Source organism: Chlorocebus sabaeus, chromosome 23 (genome assembly GCF_047675955.1).
Source record: "Chlorocebus sabaeus isolate Y175 chromosome 23, mChlSab1.0.hap1, whole genome shotgun sequence".
NCBI lineage: Eukaryota > Metazoa > Chordata > Mammalia > Primates > Cercopithecidae > Chlorocebus > Chlorocebus sabaeus.
Window position 1 is genome coordinate 36,399,473 of NC_132926.1, and position 21,985 is coordinate 36,421,457.

Sequence of the window (21,985 nt, forward strand, 5' to 3'; positions counted from 1 at the left end):
AAATAAGAACAAAAAGGGGCACAATTAAAGTTTTCTGTTAAGAATTTAGTTAAATTTCATTTCACTGGTTTTTTCATCCCTTGGCCCCAATCCCCTTTCCCCTAATTCCTTTTTTTTTTTTTTTTGTGGAGTCTCACTCTGTCACCAGGCTGGAGTGCAGTGGTGTGATCTTGGCTCACTGCAACCTTTGCCTCCTGGGTTCAAGCAATTCTCCTGCCTCAGCCTCCCGAGTAGCTGGGACTACAGGTGTGCACCACCACATCTGGCTAATTTTTGTATTTTTAGTAGAGACAGGGTTTCACTATTTTGGGCAGGCTGGTCTCAAACTCCTAACCTCAAATGATCTACCCGCCTCAGCCTCCCAAAGTGCTGGGATTACAGGCATGAGCCTCCATGCCCAGCCAAGCATTTTTTTTTCCCTAGAGCTAAAATGAATGAATGAATGAATATGTAAATAAATAGATTTTTTTTTTTTTTTGAGACAGAGTCTCGCTCTGTGGCCCAGGCTGGAGTGCAATGGCACAGTCTTGGCTCACTGCAAGCTCTACCTCCTGGGTTCATGCCTTTCTCCTGCCTCAGACTCCTGAGTAGCTAGGACTACAGGCGCCTGCCACTGTGCCTGGCTAATTTTTGGTATTTTTTAGTAGAGACAGGGTTTCACCATGTTGGCCAGGATGGTCTCGATCTCTTGACCTCGTGATCTGCCTGCCTCAGCCTCCCAAAGGGCTAGGATTACAGGCGTGAGCCACTGCGCCCAGCCTCCCCTAATTATTTAAATGGGAGGTACCTCTTAAGAATGCAGTATATACTATATCTTCAGAAATGATGAAGGATAACCTATTTCATCAATTCCAAAACTGTCAGAGTTGGAAGAGATGGTGTAAAGTTGCTATTTACAAATTCAAGTAAACGAACTGATTGTGTTTCAGAATCACATTGAAACAGGATAGTTCCCTGACCCCTTCCCATGACTTGTGAAGGGATTGGCTCATTTAGTCAGCAAACTGCTCTCAACCCCTTGCAAGAGGGGGAGCGTGCAGGTGAGCAGTTGCAGGATGAGTGCTTCTAGGCAACCAGCAGGAGCAGAACTCTGTGCGGGCCTGTGGCAGCGTCTAGAGGTTGCCTGTGACCCCCAGAACCCCAGGGGTGTGTGTGTTATAGTGTGCTCTTTTAGTTTTGTCATTTATGGATGGCTTAAGTGTTAAACAGCTCAATGGAGGGTCAGTGTGACAGCCTTTTGCACTCACACCCGGGTCCTTGTCCTGCGTCCAAGAGTAATCAGTGTGGCATGAACGAATTGAAGTGTGGTGAATGTGGAGGATTTTACTGAGCAGTGGAAGTGGCTCTCAGCAGAATGGGGAGCTGGAAAGGGGATGGAGTGGAAAGATGGTCTTCCCCTGGAGTTTGGCTGTCCCTGGCTGAATTCTCCGAGGTCCTGCCATCAAGCCATCCCTCTGAAATCAAGCTGCTTCTCTTTGATATCCAGCTGCTGCTTCTCCTCTCTCCTCTGCCACTCTGCCACTACACTGGTGGGGCCTGGGGTTTTTATGGGTACAGGATGGGGGGTGGGGTGGGCCACGGTGGTTTTGGAAAAGGCAACATTCATGTGGGAAAACAGGAATGCATGTTTCTCACTTTGGGCCACAGGTCTAGGCTTGAGGGTGTGGCCCTCACTGGGACTGCCCTTTTCTACCCAGCATTTTCCTGCCACCTGTCCTTATCAACATGAGGTATGTCATACACATACAGACTCAGGCCTGAACCTTGAAATTTCTGACTGAGTCAAACACACTCTTGGGTAGACTCTTGGGAATCTGTTTTCTTTTTTGACTTCCCCTAGTAAGGCTAGAGTGCAGCTGGGTATAGAAAACACTAATCCCATCTGCCTCTCAGTGCCCTGACCTCTGTGGTCTGTGTTACTCCTTGGTAAAAGTGATCAGCCTAAGGTACCCAGCGGAATGACTGGTGGAGTTGTGACTAGAACTCAGGTCTCCTACCTCTGACAGTGGTGCTTCTGGTCCTGTGGTTTACTGCTTTGGTTTAGCAAACACTCCTTACTACTCAGCATTCTCTCAAGATCCAGTAATACTTTTTCCTTCCAAGATAATGGTAGTATTTGTGGTGATGGCCAGGCAGAATCTGAAGGACCTTCTGAATCCTCAAGGAAATACTAACTTTAGTTTAGTCTACTTTGGTGTTAAATATATGTTATTGTCTTCTCTAGTGATGCCTTTGATAACCCTCTGTCCCCATCCTTGGTCTCAGATCCCAAGTGGGAAATCTCTGCCTTTTTCCTGCGGGACCACTTGATGTTCACAGCCCTGCCTAATCATAAGATGAATTATGGGTGCCTGTTAAGGGCATAGAGCTGTGGTCCCTGCTTGAGTCCCATTAAATCAGAATTTTCCTGGGGAGGGGCCTGGGGATCTGTATTTTAAGTTCCCCTTATCATTATTCTTTGCAATAATTCTCAGGCTCAGGTCTCTGAAAATAGCAGCTCCCTTTCCCATGGATCCAACTTTGACGTCCTGGAGACCCCACTTTGTAAATTGCATCATAACCCTCTCTTCCCACTTGAAGGTTTAATCCTCTGGTCTATAAAACTTGTCCTTTAAGGAGGAGAGGCATTTCTGCTTTCTTCTTTCTTCCAAGGTAGAATTTTTCTGGACAGGATACTGAGTAGACAGGTGGGTATGGACAGTAGCAGAATGAACATTGCAAGAAGGCTCACGGATGCCTTTGAAAAGGAAGAGGGTTCCTATGCTCTTTCCCTGGCTTTATGACTTAATAGTTGTGTAACTTCGGGCAAACTATTTAAACTTCTTTGAGTTTCTGTTTCTTCATCAGTAAAATGCGGGTAAGAATAGTACTTATTTGGCGGTTTTATGTGTATTAAGGTGTCCTATGTCAGCTCTTTGGGACACAGACTCAATTTGAGATTTGCCTGCAGGGGGTATTGGAGAGCGCGCTCAGGAACAACTCTTGTCATGGGGTATGGGAAGGGATTTTTGAACTGCAATGCACTTGAAACAAAGGTCTTAGCTGATCCGTTGGGGAGCTTTGAGGGTTGGATGCTCCCCAGAGTTGTCCCAAATTAAGGGAAGGGGCCAGGTCTTTATGCCCCTGTACCTACCAGTCATCCGATGTTGTAGGCTGCCCCTGGAGGGCCATGACTTCAGGTAAGGCAGTTCCCTTTGACTGAGGTTGTGTGTGTGCCAGCTGCAGCCTACAGTGTTGGTGGAAAGGGAAGGAGTGCTGTAGTTCTGGGAGGGATCTCAGTGGTACACCATAGCACTCACTACCCCCAGGTAATGCACATAAAACCCCAGCAGTGAAACTAGCATATTTGTAAATGTTCAATGAATATTAACTACTGCCATTATCATTCTAGCTCTGGCAGGGCCACTTTCAAGAAGTTATTTAACTACTCTTGGGCTGTTTTCCTATGTTTAAAATGGAGATCGTAAGCTCTGTTCTGCCTACGTCGAGTGGTTCTGAGCAAATGCGGAGATAATGTATGTGAAATTGCTGAGTAAAATATTATAAAAATGTCAGGTGTGGCTATGAGCCTACTTTTTTGAAATGAATATATGGCCATGACCTGGATTCTTTGAAGGGAAAAGGTTGTGATAAATGTAAAAGTACTTGTCTGTGAAATAGGGCATTTTAATTTTTTTCTTCTTCTTTCTATAGGGAATTAGAATCATGGAGGTGCTGCTAAAGGAACAGTGTGGTGCCCCTGTAGCTGAATAAAGAATCATCAGTGAGTACCAAAAGCAAAGTCAGAATTATTTACGCAAGCCATGTTTTCATGCTTATCAGCCTGGTATTCGAAAGCAGCCTCCCTGGGCTATTCACGCTGCACATTTCCCAGTTATATGCACAGAATACTATTTCACAGGTGTTTTATCTCTTCAGTACTTTTATTTACTTGGTTCTTTGATTTTCAGAGCAGTTTTGTATTACATGCTGGGTTACAACTCTATTCAAATTGTTAAAACTGTTGCACAATCTACCATGATTGAGAGCCTCAAGCTGTCATAGATTTGTAAAGACTGCAGCTCAGATTAACTGAAGCTTAATGTTTTTGTTCTGAAAATAATCAAAGGAAGGCTTTAGAAGTGTAGTTGGAGCACGAAGAGAAACAAGGAAGGGGCATGTTGATTGGCCAGTGAAACAAATATCTCTTATTAGTCATCTGTATTTCCACTGATTGTGGGTAGCTGCCTGAAATGCTATTGAAAGGGATTCTGAGGTCTTGAAAGTAATTCCCAGGCTCTGGGTAAGAGCGCCTTGATGGTTAACAGTGTCTGCCATGGGCACAGGATGGAAGGAAGACAGCACTCATGCTGAAGCACGTGCCACATCTAGGGCAAATGGTATAGGGTTAACAGATAGTGGGAGATCGCAGAACTACTCAACTCCCTATCCCCACCCCCTAAATTTCTGTTGTCTAAATCAGGGAGAATGGTCTTTATAGTGGAAAGGGCAGGACAGAGTTATTTAAGAGAGAATCAAAGCCCAAAATAAATGAGTATGATAGATCTATATCTTACAGAATTTATAGGCTTTAGGGTTTTTTGTTTTTGTTTGTGTGTTTGTTTGCTTGAGATGGAGTCTTGCTCTGTTGCCCAGGCTGGAGTGCAGTGGCCTGACCTCAGCTCACTGCCACCTCTGCCTCCCGGGTTCAAAGGATTCTCCTGCCTCAGCCTCCTGAGTAGCAGGAACTACAGGTGTGCACCACCATGCCTGGCTAATTTTTGTATTTTTAGTAGAGAAGGGGTTTCACCATGTTGGCCAGGCTGGTCTTGAACTCCTGACCTTGTGATCCACCCGCCTCAGCCTCTCAAAGTGCTAGGATTACAGGTGTGAGCCACCGTGCGAAGCCAGCCTTAGGTTTTTAACATCTGAGAGTTGAAACCTTTGAATAAAACAAACTTTGCCTTGGGTAATGTAGAATTATCTCAAATTTTCTTGTGTTGGTTTAATCGAGACATGTGGTCTTGTGTAAGCAACCTGGTATTCTAATTGTGATAAACAATAAAATTTGAGAGCAGTTAACCAATAGGAAGCAAAGGGAACATCATATACAAGCACCTTGGCGTACAAAGCATGCTGTCCAGATCTGTGAATGAACATCATTTGGAGAATTGTAAAGTCTTTCTGCTTATTTGCAGGTTGGACTCCATTTTGATTAATATTACACCTCTGTCTACTTAATACATATTAATAGATTCCTTTATTACTGGAAAAGCTAAACAGGATAATTTCATTTAGCATAGGCATACACACAGCAGGTGCTCATAAAATGCTGGAATTGTATCTAAATATGGTTTACTCCTACACCCACCCTGTTCCTTAAAAAATTGTAGAGAACAACTTGGCCACATCTCCCTGTTTTTCTCGGCTAGCATATTTGTGAGGCTCACTAAGCACCTCTTGCACTTGCATGCTTAGGCACGGATCCCATCTTACTCTGGGGGGTGGGATCTCGAGTCAGCTCCAGGGTAAATGAAGGAATGAGGGGTCTCCATTTCCATGGGAAACGTATACACCTATTGGTCTTCAAACTTCAAATTAGTGGTTTTGAAACTGTCTTGAGCATCTGAGTCATCTGGAGGATTTAACACAGATTGGTGGGCCCCACTCCCCAAGTCATGATTCAGTAGATCTGAGATGGGGCCTGAGCATTTGTGTTTCTAACAGTTTTCCAGGTGATGGTGATCCTGGTCCTGGGGCCACACTTTGAGAATGGTTTCAAATGAGTTCACATCTCTGGGTAGAGACAGATGAAATGTCAGGGCACTGAGAAAGCTAATAGGAGTTAGATATTATTGTCGTGCATTCGGTCAACTTTTGATTAATAGGAAGAATGATATTCTTTGTATGGCTTTTCCCTGATTTTAGCATCTCAACTTCTTGTTTGCCCCCTTTTTTGTTGCTTAAATGTGGCCAGGCTCCACCCTCAAGAAAATGCAGTTGAAAAGAGGGGAGGTGAGATTCACATCAACTTGTACTTTAAATCAATTTGGATTTAAATTGTTGGTAGTGAAGATGAGTAAATTAAACAAGTTTATAGCATTACCTATTGTCTTGTTACCCATGTTCTGTGTTTTGTTTTGTTTTATTTTGAGACAGGGTCTCGCTGTTCTGTTGCCCAGGCTGGGGTGTAGTAGCGCAATCACGGCTCATTACAGCCTTGACCTCTGGGGCTCAAGCAATCCTCATACCTCAGCCCCCTTAGTAGCTGGGACCATAGGCGTGTACCACCACACCTGGCTATTTTTTTCCTTTTTTGTAGAGATGAAGTCTCCCTATGTTGCCCAGGCTGGTGTGTTTTGTTGTTGTTGTTGTTTGTTTTTTTGCCCTGTGGTTGAGGGCTAAGCCATGAACTTGGGGCATCGTATTGTTGGTGAAAAGCAACTTATTCTCCTCTCTTAAGTGAAATGGTCGAGGTCTGAATATAACTAGGAGTTTAGTACAGGACAGTTGCATGTAATGCATTCAATGCAATGAAATTTCCTGAAGGATTTACATAATTCAAACTCTCAAAATTCATGACCAGTTTTCTCAGAGGAGTAACTGTAAAGTAGGGGATATATGTATATGTATGTATGTACTCTTAACACATAAATCTACAATTTGATGTTGCATCGAATGCTGCCAGCTTATTCCTTTACTTTTTTCCCATTTTCTTGACTATTCTTACAGAGTTTTTCAAGTTTGAAATGTGCCTATTTTAATGGAACTTTTTAATTTCTCAGAAATAACTGTATGGAAAATGGAGGGGTTGGTTGTAGGTGGGAGTACTATTGTTTTCATGAGTTGTAAAATACTACATTAAAAGAAGTGGGGGAAATTAGCTCTATAGCTGTAGTAAAGTAGAGGCCAAAAAACTACAACCTATAAACCAAATTTATCCTGCTTCCTGCTTTTATAAATAAAGTTTTATTGGAACACAACTATGCTCCTATGTTCTAAGCTACAACTCAGAGTTGAATAGTTGTAACAGTGACCTTACAGCTGCAAAGCCTAGAATATTTACTGTCTGGTTCTTGAAGAAAATTTTTGCCTACTGAGTTAGTATCCTAAATTGACATCAAGGAGTGTTGTGGTGATTGTTTGGCCTTTTAAAATACAGTTTGACAGTTTGTTTTTCTTGCATTAGCTCTAACATCAACACTTTGTGAAGACTTGGCTGATTTTATATTAAGACATAAAAAGGTATTAAAATAATAACAGAAAGTTAAAATACCAGCAACAGTGGTCACTAAAATTGCTCATAAAGTTCCAATGCACATACACAATGGAGTAGACATGTAGGCATTTAGTTTGGCACATAAAGTGGCACTGGATGAGGCTGTAGGGTAGGTGCTATTTATAATTTACTCAATTTGCCAGCTTTGGAATTTTGCAATTTTTGATACTTAAAAGACGTTTTGTAGGATTTGCAGAAATGTGCATAAGGAGACAGTATTTAATATTTTTATGTCATACCATATTTTAAATTTGCATAATTTAAATTCACATAGGAAGTGACTACATTCCACATTGTACCTAACATTAAAGATACTTCACAGAACTCTCCGACCTGTATGTCCAAGTGGGCATTTGAAGATTAGAAAGCTTAGAAGGTGATTTTTGTCATGAGCCAAAATGGAGACACATAAATCTCACTAACCAATATGCTTGTGGCGTTGCTGTTGACACATCCTTTTGATAGATTTTTGATTTCCTGTCATTTTTGAATAAAACAAATAACCCTGACATCTGTCTGTTCTTGCCACTGGCGGTTGGGAGATCAGGCTTGTTGAGATTTGACAGCATAGCAGAGTTCTATCACACTGGAATGATTAAGACCTCAATTTTAGCTATATCTTAACTCTTCTCTGAACCAGCTCCTTTGGATAGTTGGACTTAATAAAATGAGGTGCTTGCCTTGTTCGAAGATCATTAGGAGGGAGAAATGCAATTTCAAGAATTATCCGTAGTGATAGAATTCAAGTGGACTCTGAAGAGTTGCTTCAGAAAAGAGGGCAAATAGGTATTGATTGGTGAGACATGTTTATGAAGTGATAAAGCCTGTTTGCTTTCTCTTGCAGGAGAGCTGTATCCATGTCTACTTTTTTATTTTTATTTTTTATTTTTGAGAATCACTTCTTGGCCACAACGCATCACAGACACAGTTTCTGGAATACAGGTTTGAAGATACAGAGTCGGCAGCTTCAAGAAGAGAAGACTTTCTTGCCGGGACATAAAATGATACCCTCCTCTGGGATCCTACTTCGAATAGTGGAACTCAGGGAGATGAGACCTTCTTGCTGGATTTTTATGACACAATCTCTTTGTAATTTTACAAATAAAGGGAAAAGGACCCATGTAAGATGATGTGTGCCCTTCCTCAGGGTGTGCTGCTGGTTGTCTGGTGATGGTGTGAGGGCAGCTAAGGACAGGATAAAGGCCTGGAAAGGGTGCTTGTGCCCTTATGTTATCAGCACCATTATTCATAGGATTTGTGAGGGGATTCTGGAACCAATAAGGGAGTTGAAACTGGTACCTGATTCACGGGTGGACTGGAACAAACAGGAATGTGCCAGACCTATGTTGAAGCTAAGCCGTATTTATAACAATGTTTAAGATTCTCAGAAATCAGGAGATTTTTATCCTATCCATAAGTAATATGTAACTGCCATTAGTATAGCTTTTAGAATGTAACATGTAAACTGTGATTTGGTCCTCTGAAAAGAACATGAAATGAAGAGTGGGAAGGCAGTTTCTTATCTGCTAATTCATTCTGTGATGTGGAGCATATCATTAACCTCTCTGTTTTTTATTGGGCAAATGGGAATAATCAGGCACAAGTCTTTCCACCAATGCGTTATGATGATTAAACAAGGTAATTTTGTGTAGGTTTTTAAGTCAACAGACAGACCTGGGATTGAATCCAAGTGCTGGCACCTACTTGCTCAGTGATCATGAACAAAATTTTACATCTTTCTAAACCTCATTTTAAAAAATTTATGAAGGAAGATGATAGAATTAACTTTGTGAGATTGTTGAACTGATCTGAGATCATGCCTATGAAGCACCTAGCATGACGCCTGGTGCATAGTAGAAGACCAGGAAATGGAAGCCATTATTATGTAAAACATTTTGCAAATGTACTTTTTAACTGTAATGTAAGGTGGTACTACTGTTTGAAACTTAGATGGCAGTAGGTTTGCATTTCTCGTGATCAGAAGTCAAAATATAAATACATACTATCTAAAAAATCTTCAAGAGTGGTAATAATTTGGAATTCATCTTCTTAAGATAAAAATCAGGGCAGGGCGTGGTGGCTCACGCCTGTAATCCCAGCACTTTGGGAGGCTGAAGCGGGTGGATCACAAGGTCAGAAGTTCAAGACCAGCCTGGCCAATATGGTGAAACCCTGTCTCTACTAAAAATACAAAAAAATTAGCTGGGCGTGGTGGTGCCTGCCTGTAATCCCAGCTACTCAGGAGGCTGAGGCAGGAGAATTGCTTGAACCTGGGAGGTGAAGGTTGCAGTGAGCTGAGATTGTGTCACTGCACTCCAACCTGGATGACAGAGCAAGACTCCATCTCAAAAAAAAAAAAAGAAAAAGAAAACAACAACAACAACAACAAAAAATCTGGCCATTACTGGAGAGTCTTGGGGAATTTTTTTTTTTTATTATACTTTGTGTTCTAGGGTACATGTGCACAACGTGCAGGTTTGTTACATATGTGTACATGTGCCATGTTGGTGTGCTGCACCCATTAACTCGTCATTTACATTAGGTATATCTCCTAATGCTATCCCTCCATGCTCCCACCACCCCACAACAAGCCCTGGTGTGTGATATTCCCCTTCCTGTGTCCAAGTGATCTCATTATTCAATTCCCACCTATGAGTGAGAACATGCGGTGTTTGGTTTTCTGTTCTTGCGATGGTTTTCTGAGAATGATGGTTTCCAGCTGCATCCATGTCCCTACAAAGGACATGAACTCATCCTTTTTTATGGCTGCATAGTATTCCATGGTGTATATGTGCCACATTTTCTTAATCCAGTCTGTCATTGATGGACATTTGGGTTGGTTCCAAGTCTTTGCTATTGTGAATAGTGCCACAATAAACATATGTGTGCATATGTCTTTATAGCAGCATGATTTATAATCCTTTGGGTGTATACCCAGTAATGGGATGGCTGGGTCAAATGGTATTTCTAGTTCTAGATCCTTGAGGAATCACCACACTGTCTTCCACAGTGGTTGAACTGAAAAAATGTCTGAAAAAATTTCCACGTAATTCATTGATGAATTTCAAAGCAATTGCATTTTTTCATACAAGCTTGCCACTGTGAGCCTCTTCTTTTTTTTTTTTTTTTTGTTTTTTGTTTTTTTGAGACGGAGTCTTGCTCTGTAGCCCGGGCTGGACTGCAGTGGCCGGATCTCAGCTCACTGCAAGCTCCGCCTCCCGGGTTTATGCCATTCTCCTGCCTCAGCCTCTGGAGTAGCTGGGACTACAGGCGCCCGCCACCTCACCCGGCTAGTTTTTTTGTATTTTTAGTAGAGACGGGGTTTCACCGTGTTAGCCAGGATGGTCTCGATCTCCTGACCTCGTGATCCGCCCGTCTCGGCCTCCCAAAGTGCTGGGATTACAGGCTTGAGCCACCGCGCCCGGCCCGAGCCTCTTCTTATTGTATCTGAACTCTTTGTGCTGCCTGAATTTTGTCTCTGAATTTCTTTTCAGCTTCATAGGGTTTCATTCTTCAATTGTGTTGGAGGGAAAAATAATTGTAGAAACTAAAATACACTTTGACCTTTTTTTTCCGGCTTGTAAATGACATTTGGTAGGCTTTCGGAGTAATAGCCTATTTCCAAAAATAAGAGGTGATACAAATTATTGTGGAGGTGAGAGACAAGAAATTTGTATTTGGAGGTTGACATTAGAGTAAGTTTAACCCTTCACACTCAACAACTCCCATCCTCTGAAGGGAGGAGTTCTCAACCTTGGCTGTCTGTTAGGATTGCTTGGGGAGCTTTCTGCAATTCTGATGCCTGGGTTGCTTCCCAGACCAAGAAATCAGAATCTCAGATAGTATAACCAAGACATCAGCATTTAAAAAAACTCCTTAGGTAATTCCAGTGGGCAGCTAAGAACACTATAATGACTTCTAGGTATTTGCAGACATTATCTAATTTTTTTTCTTAATATCTCTGTGGTTGGAAAGGATCTTTATAGCAGGAATTTTTTATTAGAAATAGAGTGAGGCACAGAGAGGTTGAATTTCTGCCTTGTGTGCAGGGGTGGCCAATGGTAGTGCTTGCAGGGATCAGGCAGCTGGTCTGAAGAGGGAGGCAGGCTGGGGCCCCTGGGGTGACGCCATTGGGAGCACATACCTGACTGAAAGTAGGCAGCTTTTGCCCAGTTTCAGCACAGTGTGGTTGTGTCGCTGGTCTTTTTTAGTACTTCCTATTTCCAATTTTCTAAGAAAAGACAAAATTAAAAAAAAAATCTCCCAGTTTTTTATTGGCAACCAATTCAGAATTGTTTAAAACATTGTGCTGGCCAAAACAAAAAACATGTTTGCAGCCAGTAGTTTTTAGCCTCTGCTTCCAGAGTGTTAGGGACAGGCCAAAACATCCTGGCCAAGCTGTAATAGATTTGCATTTTTGTGTTCTGGATGCATGCTGCATTCTACCTCTCCTCCAAGACTACTTTTAGATGTATCTTCCTCCTCATTCCTAAATAATCCTCAGGGATTACTTTTCCTCACTCAGTATTTTTCCCCCTGCAGGCAGCTATTGCTTCCAGCTTCACATATATGGCTGAGAAATCTTATGATCTTTTTTTTTTTCATTTCCTTTTTTTTTTTGAGATAGGATCTCACTATGTTGATCAGGCTAGTCGTGAACTTCTGGCCTCAAATGATCCTCCTGCCTCTGCCTCCCAAAGTGCTGGGATTACAGGCATGAGCCGCTGTGTCTGTCCTCTTGTTGGAATTAATTAGGGTCTGTTAATTTTTTTTTAAATTATATGTTTTGTGATGAAACATTTAGAAGTCCATGTTTTTAATTCTGTACCGTGTAGCTTATGAACTGTCAGAACCAGGAGGACAGCCTTATTGGGCACACTGGAAACAAGAGTGGGAAAGGGTTAATTCACAGACCTGGACAGTCTCCTCCTGTCTTCAAGGCAATGATTCACCCTGTGATTCTCAGACTTCCCATGTACTGGAAATCTCCGGGGAAATGTGCTAAAGTGCAAGTTCTCAGGCCCTTTCCCCAGCGATTCTGATTCATGGAATTTCAGTTGATCACTCAGGACACAGTATAAAGTTCTTATGCAGAGAGAAGCTGACTTGAACTATCACTGTATGATTGAGGTGCTTTTACCAGGAAGGGGCTTTTATAGTTTCAATCATATATGGATGAAAAAGGTGCTGTATTCTTTCTCTATGAACTACTTTGTGTATTTTATAAGCAGTATAGATGTACTGATATTCCGCAATAATGGTGAGGAATTGTAGGGTGCATAGTGTAGAAAACTCAAGGTTATTCTTTTAACTTGTGCATTTTTTTGCTTTATTTCAATCATTTACATCAAACTATTTCTTATTTTAGTATACATTTCGTTGCTTTTGCAAACATAGTCTACTGGAGATAATTAAATCTTTTCAGAGTCGTCATATATGTTTTTAATTCTTTCAGGTCCTACTTAGTTTTGTTAAAGTCCCTACACTGAAGGCTCCAGATATGTTTGCTCTTTGAGTTCTACCATGGTTTTTTAGAGTTTTTCTTTTCCCTCACTTTTATCTGTCATTTGTCTCTCCCATTACTGTGCCTACTTCTAGGAACCTTTCTCTAATTTGCCCTGGGATTGGGAAATTGTGTAACTACATACTATATGTTGAGTAAGAGTAGAGAGGATTTGAATGAGGTTTTGAGAGGCTGTTCTAGCAATAAAAATGAATGTACTTTGCTACACTGACTTGGTGACGTTATTTTAGTGGCTTAATTCCCTTCCTCTAACTTACTTCTTTATCCTCATCTGCAGTTGTCATATTTGTGACCTCATGGCAACTGAGATATTGCTAGAAATAATTTCTCTTGATCAATAAACCATCGTCTCCCCCAGTTGTGTTAGTGTTTTTGTGTATTCAGTTCTATAATGTGAAACTTAAGAGGATTAAAACTCAAAAAATTCTCAGGCCAAGTTTTTGTGTGGGATGAAGTGTTTCTGATTCACTGTTATTGTGATATAGAACTATAAATTAGTTGTTTACCTATGAAATTCCTTCCTGCAGTCATTCTGAAATAAAGTTGTTACAGCTAATATTTATGTGTGCATTCTAATTTGCGGGGTATCCCATCTCTCAGCCGAGCTTATGGTTATCATTAGTAGTAATAATCCTAGTCCTTTTCAGCTGCCCCAGATGAGGGTGTTATCCTGACCATATGACGTTAGCTCCCTGCCTTCCCCCAAGGTGAGACATTAGAGTTTCTCCTAGAAATAAGCAGAGGCCACCATTATTGAGTGACCTGGGTGGGCCATGTGCTAATGGAACAAAGGACCAGGATCCGTAGAGGGAGAAGTAATGAAGCCCAACATGGACAAACAGAATGAAGCCAGGTGTTCCCAAAGGGTGAAGGAGAGAGAGAGTAGCTCCTTGGTGGCCTGTGAGACTCAGCTCTATTTTCTGTACTTTATTTCCATGTTTCATATTTATCCTTTAATTTGTCCTCTTTTTACTTGAATGTGTTTGGGCTGGTTTCTGTGCCTTGTTACCAGAATACCTTGTCCATGGCCTGTTAATGCCCTTCCTTTGCTAGAGTCCAGGTGTGGTGATGACCCTTTAGGAGTAGAGTCCTAAGTTCAGCCAGCATTTATTGAGCATCTGCTGTGTGCCCAAAAATGGCAGGATTTGTTTTCTCTTTTGACTTAATCCAATGCATCACTAGAAGGCTTCTATCATTATATGAGGGGGCTTTAAAAGTTCATAGAAAATGGGATTAAAAGATTATAAACTTTATTTATCAAAATAAGTTCTATCAAGTTCAAGACACTTTTTAAAGCAATGATACCAGCCATTTAGTCCATCCCTAAAGAACTGAGGGTCTTGGAAATTTAACCATGTCAATGCAGTCTTTTTTACATTATTAACTGAAGAAAAATTGGTTGCCTTTAAAGGTTTCTTTTAAGATTAGAAAACAAAAAAGGGGCTGGGCGCAGCGGCTCACACCTGTAATTCCAGCACTTTGGGAGGACAAGGTGGGCGGAACATGAGGTCAGGAGATCGAGACCATCCTGGCTAACACAGTGAAACCCCACCTATACTAAAAATACAAAAAAAAAAAAAAAATAATAATTAGCCAGGCATGGTAGTGGGCACCTGTAGTCCCACCTACTCCAGAGGCTGAGGCAGGAGAATGGTGTGATCCCGGGAGACGGAGCTTGCAGTGAGCCAAGATTGCGCCACTGCACTCTGCACTCCAGCCTGGGCGACAGAGCAGGACTTAGTCTCAAAAAAAAAAAAAAAAAAAAAAAAAAGAAAAGAAAAGAAAAGAAAAGAAAAACAAAAACAAAAAACGTCAGAGGGATCCAAGCCAGGACAGTAAGGTGGATGCCTAATGATTTCCCATGAAAACTCTCACACAATTGTCTTTTGTCTGATGAGAGGAATGAGCAGGAGCATTATTGTGGAGAAGGCCTCTGATGAAGCTTTCCTGGGTGTCTTTCTGCTAAAGCTTTGACTAACTTTTTCAAAATACCCTCATAATAAGCAGATGTTGTTGTTTGCCCTCCAGAAAGTCAACAAGCAAAATGCCCTGAGCATCCCAAAAGACGGTTGCCATGACCTTTGCTCTGGACCAGTCTGCTTGTGCTTTGACTGGTCCACTTCTACCTCTTGGTAGCCATTGGCATGATTGTGGTTTGTCTTCAAGATTGTACTCCTAAAACCATGTTTCATCTCCTTGTGCAATTCTTTGAAGAAATGCTTCAGGATCTTGATCTTACCTGTTTAAAATTGCCATGGAAAGCTCCACTCTTGTCTGCACCTGATCTGGGTGCAATGATTTTTACACTCATTGAGTGTAGAGTTTGCTCAACATTATTTTTTCAGTCAGAATTGTATAAGTTTAACCAATTGAGATGTCTATAGTGTTGGTTATTGCTTCTGCTAATTGCCTTCCTCTTCAATTGGGGCACAAACAAGATTTTTTTTTTTTTCTTGTAAATGATGTGGATGGTCTGCCACTGTAGGGTTCATCTTCAGCATCATCTGGTCCCTTCTTTTTTTTTAAATTTATTTATTATTATTATACTTTAAGTTGTAGGGTATATGTGCATAACGTGCAGGTTTGTTACATATGTATACTTGTGCCATGTTGGTGTGCTGCACCCATCAACTCGTCATTTACATCAGGTATAACTCCCAATGCAATCCCTCTCCCCTTCCCCCTCCCCATGATAGGCCCCGGTGTGTGATGTTCCCCTTCCCGAGTCCAAGTGATCTCATTGTTCAGTTCCCACCTATGAGTGAGAACATGCGGTGTTTGGTTTTCTGTTCTTGTGATAGTTTGCTAAGAATGATGGTTTCCAGCTGCATCCATGTCCCTACAAAGGACACAAACTCATCCTTTTTTATGGCTGCATAGTATTCCATGGTGTATATGTGCCACATTTTCTTAATCCAATCTGTCACTGATGGACATTTGGGTTGATTCCAAGTCTTTGCTATTGTGAATAGTGCTGCGATAAACATACGTGTGCATGTGTCTTTATAGCAGCATAATTTATAATCCTTTGGGTATCTGGTCCCTTCTTAAAATGAGCTATCCACTTGTAAACTGCTGATTTCTTTGCAGAATTGTAAGACATCAATGATTTCATCATTCATCCCAAGCTTCACCATAAATTTGATGTTTTTCTTTCAATCTTAGCAAAATTTATGTTGCTCTGGTAGAGGCTCTTTTCAAACTAATGTTTTAGCTTCCTTAGTGCCTCAAAGTAGATCCTGTTTAGACATATTATAACAACTGAGTATGAGTTTATTTTGGTGAAAAAAATTGAAATTCATGCATAGTTTTTCATAATATGCATTTTCCATGAATTTTTAAAAGATTCCATGCACTGACAGATGGCAGTAGTGGGAACCAATTGATGGTAAGACCAGACACAGTTACCTCTTGGGTATATCAAACAATGATTACTTATTTAAAGGATGCGGAAGAAAAATTAGCATAGGATGCACACTGGAGAGATCAGCAGAAACGCATAGGTTGGCGGCCCCAAAGCTCACCAGCAAATGCATGGTTGTGAATGATAATGTCTGAGTGAGTGAAGTGCATGTTATACCTTTGTAAGATAACAGTTTCTCTCTAGCCCAGCCTTATATACAGAAGGGTGGAGCTGGCTGCATGAGACCACATCATCTGAGTCAGGTAGGAGCTTTGCAGTACACAAATTGTAGGGTACAGGACATTGAGGTATAAAAGTTTTTTTACCTTCAAGCTGTTCAGATGGTTACAGCCTAGTTTGAGGACATCCTTGAATTCAGGCTGCAGTATCAGCAGTGATTCCCTGATGTCTCAGGGTAGGAGGGTAGCATGCGGACTTGTGTGGGCTAGTCCTGCGAGCCCCAGAAACTCAACACAAGCCTTGGAAAGACTGAGGAAGGTGGAAAGGGAGAGTCCTAAGAATGGCAAAGTCAGTGTGGTAGGGACTCAGAAGAGAAGTTAACTCAAAGAAATTTAATTCACAGAAGTTTGAAATGCTGTCTTCAAAATTTTAAATGCAGTATTTTATACCTTAGCTGCCAATTGGTAAAACCCAGGGAACTTTAAAAAACACTGATGCCAGGGTCTCACCCTCAGAGATTCTTTCTGGTTTATTGGTCGGGGTTGCTGGTCTGATGCAGGCTCCAGCATGAGGGTTGCATATAGCTCCCAAGGTGATCCTGAAGCCGTGGGCGGTGATTCCTACCAAAGCCGGAAGTCATGATATTCTCTTATTAGTAGTAACCCTTAGGAAGCTTGCTGGAGAAGGAAGTTTGAGACAAAAGAGCTCTCCCTTCTAGTGTTTTACCTCAAGTCCTTCAGTAAAATACAAGTTACTGTCCTAGAAAAAAGTGTTCCAGTGCCTCTTAAATGCTAATAGAAGAAAAGTGATTCTAAAAATACTACTTCGTGCACAGCCCGTTTTGTTATGATCAAAAGTTTTAAGTTGCATTTGTTGGAACAGAATCCCATGGACAAAAAGGATCCCACAGTAACTCCAGACCCTTGATTGTCTTGAAGGGTTAACCTGAGTAACTGCACTGCCAGACCTTAAGATGTAGCTGTGGACTGCATGCTGTGCAAGAGGCAGCAGAGAGAAAATAGCAGCCACTATCCTGTTAAATTAAACTCCACGGAGCTATTCTCCAGCATTCTCAGAGAAGGTTAGAGCCATTTCGTGCCTGCCATCTGTTAGGCTGCTGATGGTATCATTACTTCTTTGTGCCGGTGCCAGGATAAACTTTTAGATCCGATGACAAAGGAGAAAATGCAAACTTGTCCAGTTGCATGTTTTTGTTTTCCCATTTTGAGTTTAGGTGTCTCCCTACATTTGAAAACTCATCAATTGTTCAAACTTTAAAATTACTGCACTGCCAGTTTCTTCAGTGGTTTGTAGGGAAATTATTTTCTGGACTGAAGCCCCTTCTTTCATTCGTGTTTGTTTAAGAATGCAGTCATTAGTCTTGTAGAAACCAAAGTCATTCTTGGTCAATCAGAGAAAAAAAACAGAAAACAATTCCCTGGGCCTCAGGACAGGAGGCTTACAGAAAACAGACAGAAAGGGTTTAATGAATGAATCACCCCAAAATATAGTTATTGTAAATGGCGACAGGATACGGGGTGAGGAGAGGGAGAAAGAAATGGAGAACCCTACCAAGGTCATAGCTGTCACTGATTAGATGAGGGTGACTGAGGAAAACCTCTATTGTCTGATATTTTCTTTCACAAATGACATTTTAGAGAATTGGAGAATGGAGCATGGAGGTCTACGGTGTTCAATTCAATCCTGCCCCCCGAACCCTGCACCCAACATATCTTTAGGTAAGGCAAAAAAGAGTTTAATGACGCTTTTCTGCTAGTTTCTTGGTGATTGGACATAAAGCCCTTAAAAAACTTGGAGTCGCATTAGTGGCACTCGATGGCCACAATTTTAAATTATGGTTTCAGATTGCATTAAACAGTATGCATCAGATTACAATTGGAGCTATTCCAGTATGGAAAGCAGTCTTTCTCCATGTGTGAACTCAGAAGCTAGCATTGTAACTTGTTTCTTTAGGTGTTAATTGTTCCGTCAAGTGCTATGAGAATCATTTCTTCTTGGAAAAATAAATGCTAACAATGTTTTTTGAGCCTTATTAAAGGAAAGGGTTTTGCAGAGAAGTATTGGGGAAGAGCGAGGAGTCAGCTAGACATGTAGTTTTCTGCTGGTCTACCTCTGAAACCTCTTTCTGGGGGGTTTCTCTTAGGGATCTGCAGTCATCTCTGTGAGGGGTGTGTTAAGTCACAAGATAGACTGACAAAAACTCTTCTTTTTTGTGATGGAGTTTCACTCTTGTCACCCAGGCTGGAGCGCAATGGCACGATCTCGGCTCACTGCAACCTCCGCTTCCTGGATTCAAGTGGTTTTCCTGACTCAGCCTCCCCAGTAGCTGGGATTACAGGCACCCACTACCATGCCCAGCTAATTTTTTATTTTTAGTAGAAACGGGATTTCACCATGTTGGACAGGCTGGTGTTAAACTCCTAACCTCAGGTGATCCACCCACCTCAGCCTCCCAAAGTGCTGGGATTACAGGCATGAGCCACCGCACCTGGCCCAAAAACTCTTCTTTTGGAGCATTAATTTTTCTCAAAGTTTTGTGGAAAAATAGTATTTTTATATTACAACAGACAAATGATTTTGTAGAAAGTAAAATTGGGATGGATTCTTAATTTTTAAAAAGTGAGACTTAAATTGTGTTTGGGGCACTGGAAATGCTTGGAACACTGCCTAACACACAGCAAGTGTTCTGGTTGGTTGAATGTAATGGAAATACCGAAGAATGGCAATTGCATGTGGTTCAGCCTAATACAATTACTTGCGATCAGTACGTTGCCAAATGCTACAGAGCTCTGTTCTGCTGGTAGGGACCTAGGTCTCTTGGAAAAGTTGGAGAAACCCTGATTGAGGCCACCCCCAGTCACTGGAACTCCTAGAATTTCCATGTTCTGCAGAATCAGCCTATGTTCTCGCAGCATATCCAGGAAGCCTGGGTAAGCCTTGCCATCAGCAGCATCATGGGTTATTTTGAATACTGAGTTAACATAGAGCTCTTGGTTACTAAAGCTCTTAGTTGAGAAAGAAGTCCTATATAGAAATATAATGAGAATTTATTGAACATTAAATTCTCGATGATTTTCCCTGTAGTGTATGTGTTTGGGCAACACTGTTTCCTCTTTTGTTTTCCTGGTCAGAAAAAAATGCAATTTGTCAATATAATGCTTGTAACATACCAGTTTTTCCTAAATGGAGGCAGTTCAGATATACCTATATACTGCAACATCTCTAACCAGTCAGTCTACAGTGTTTAATCCAGGGTGCTTGTTAAAATCAATGGGAATTGGTACAATTAGTCTTGAAGGGGTAAAGTAACAAACACAACGGAAAAAATTAATGAAGCTGTGTTGTGATTCTTGATTCTTGTAATTATATTGGTGCAGCTGGTTCTGCTTTAGTGATGCTCTTACCATTTCCAAAACCTAACCTCTTTTCTGGTTTATTCTCTCGGATATATTTTAACTGTTATCCGAATGGGAATTGTATGGCATTTGCCAGCAGGAATAACCTTTATCAAAATTTACAAAATGCACATATTTCTATTAAGAATGGCAAATACGGTAGTATCCCAACTTCTTTGTTGAAATAGTATATGCTGGTCAGATCTGAATTTCCTGTTATAAAAGTGAAATTCGAAAATTTGGTAATAGATTAAGATGAAAACTCAAGAAATCTTAGCATTTGATTTGATTCCAATATTTTTTGAGCAATGGCCACAAACCAAGCTCTGTGAAATTTAGGGATTGCATAATGTGGTGGGTGAGGATAAGGGCTTAGGAGCCAGGAGCTAAACTGGAATCCTGGCAGTGCTGTGTACTAGCTGTGTTATTTAAGCTCTTTGGGTTTCATTTTCCTCATATGTGAGGGAGTAATAATAGTGCCTACTTTGTGGGGTTGTTGAAAGGATTAAATGAGTTGAGACATGTAAAACAATTGGAGCCATTCCTGGCACATAATTAAACACTGGAAGAGATTGCAGAGTTGGTATAAATTCTTAAATGTTTAGTAGAATTCTCCAGTGACACCATCTCAGCTTGGAGATTTCTGTTTGGGGGAGATTTTAAATTATAAATTGAATTTTTTTCTTTTTCTAAATTTTGTTTTATTTTTTAAATTTTACTATAAGTTCTGGGATATGTGTGCAGAATGTGCAGGTTCGTTACATAGGTATACATGTGCCATGGTGGTTTGCTGCATGTATCAACCTGTCCTCTAAGTTCCCTCCCCTTGCCTCCCACTCCACAAGAGACCCTGGTGTGTGTTGTTCCCCTCCCCGTGTCCATGTATTCTCATTGTCCAGCTCCCACTTATGAGTAAGAATATGTGGTGTTTAGTTTTCTGTTCCTGTGTTAGTTTGCTGAGAACGATGGCTTCCAGCTTCAATCATGTCTCTGCAAAGGACAAGATCTCATTCCTTTTTATGGGTGTGTAGTATTCCATAGTGTACATGTACCACATTTTCTTTATCCAGTCTATCATTGATAGGCATTTGGGGTGGTTCCATGACTTTGCTATTGTGAACAGTGCTGCAATAAATATACATGTGCATGTGTCTTTATAGTAGAATTATTTATATTCCTCTGGGTATATACCCAGTAATGGAATTGCTGGGTCAAGTGGTATTTCTGGTTCTAGATCCTTGAGGAATCCCTATACTGTCTTCCACAATGGTTGAACTAACTTACATTCCCACCAACAGTGTAAAAGTCTTCCTATTTCTCCACAGCCTTGCCAGCATCTATTGTTTCTTGACTTTTTAATAGTCACCATTCTGACTGGCATGAAATGGTATCTCACTGTGGTTTTGATTTGCATTTCTCTAAAGATCAGTGGTGCTGAGCTTTTTTTCTATGTTTCTTGGCTGCATAAGTGTCTTCTTTTGAGAAGATCTGTTCCTATCCTTTGCCCACTTTTTGATGGGGTTGTTTTATTCTTGTAAATTTGTTTAAGTTCCTTGTAAATTCTAGTTATTAGACCTTTGTCAGATGGGTAGATTGCAAAACTTTTCTCCCATTTTTCAGGTTTCCTGATCACTCTGATGATAGTTTATTTTGCTGCGCAGACGCTCTTTAGTTTAATTAGATCCCATTTGTCAATTTTGCTTTTGTTGCAATTGATTTTGGTGTTTTTGTCATGAAGTGTTTGCCCATGCCTATGTCCTGAATGGTATTGTCTAGGTTTGCTTCTGGAGTTTTTCTGGTTTGGGGTTTTACTACTCTCCTGGAATTATGATAACAGGAGTTAGATCTTTTGTTTTAGTCCCACAGATCTTGAAGCTCTGTTTTTTTTTTTTTTTTTTTCTTTCAGTTTATTTTCTCTCTGTTGTTCAGATTGAGTAATTTCTATTGTTATATCTTCCAGTTTACCAATTCTTTCCTTTCCCCATTCTGTTGTTGAGCCCATCTCTTGCATTTAAAAAATTTTGGCTATTTTTTTCAGTTCTAAATTTTCCATTTGGCTGTTTATAGTTTCTGTTTTTTTGCTCAGATTTTCTGCTTTCATTTGTTTCAAGTGTGTTTGTAATTGCTTGCCAAAGCATTTTTGTGATGGCTGCTTAAAAATGTTTGCCACATAATTCTAATGTGTCTGTCATCTTAATGTTGGC

At 40.9% G+C, this 21,985-nt stretch overlaps 1 protein-coding gene across 2 annotated transcripts in view; it reads left to right on the top strand.

The window, feature by feature from the left end:
* The window catches only part of PRELID2 (PRELI domain containing 2), a 75,472-nt gene extending 67,089 nt beyond the window's left edge, over positions 1 to 8,383 (top strand). For both annotated transcript variants that reach the window (XM_008014832.3, XM_008014834.3), the window contains 2 exons: positions 3,694 to 3,763; positions 8,103 to 8,383. In XM_008014832.3, coding sequence (XP_008013023.3) covers positions 3,694 to 3,753 — 60 coding nt within the window. In that variant the 3' untranslated portion in view covers positions 3,754 to 3,763; positions 8,103 to 8,383. The remainder of the gene's footprint in view (positions 1 to 3,693; positions 3,764 to 8,102) is intronic.
* The last annotated feature ends 13,602 nt before the right edge of the window (positions 8,384 to 21,985 follow it).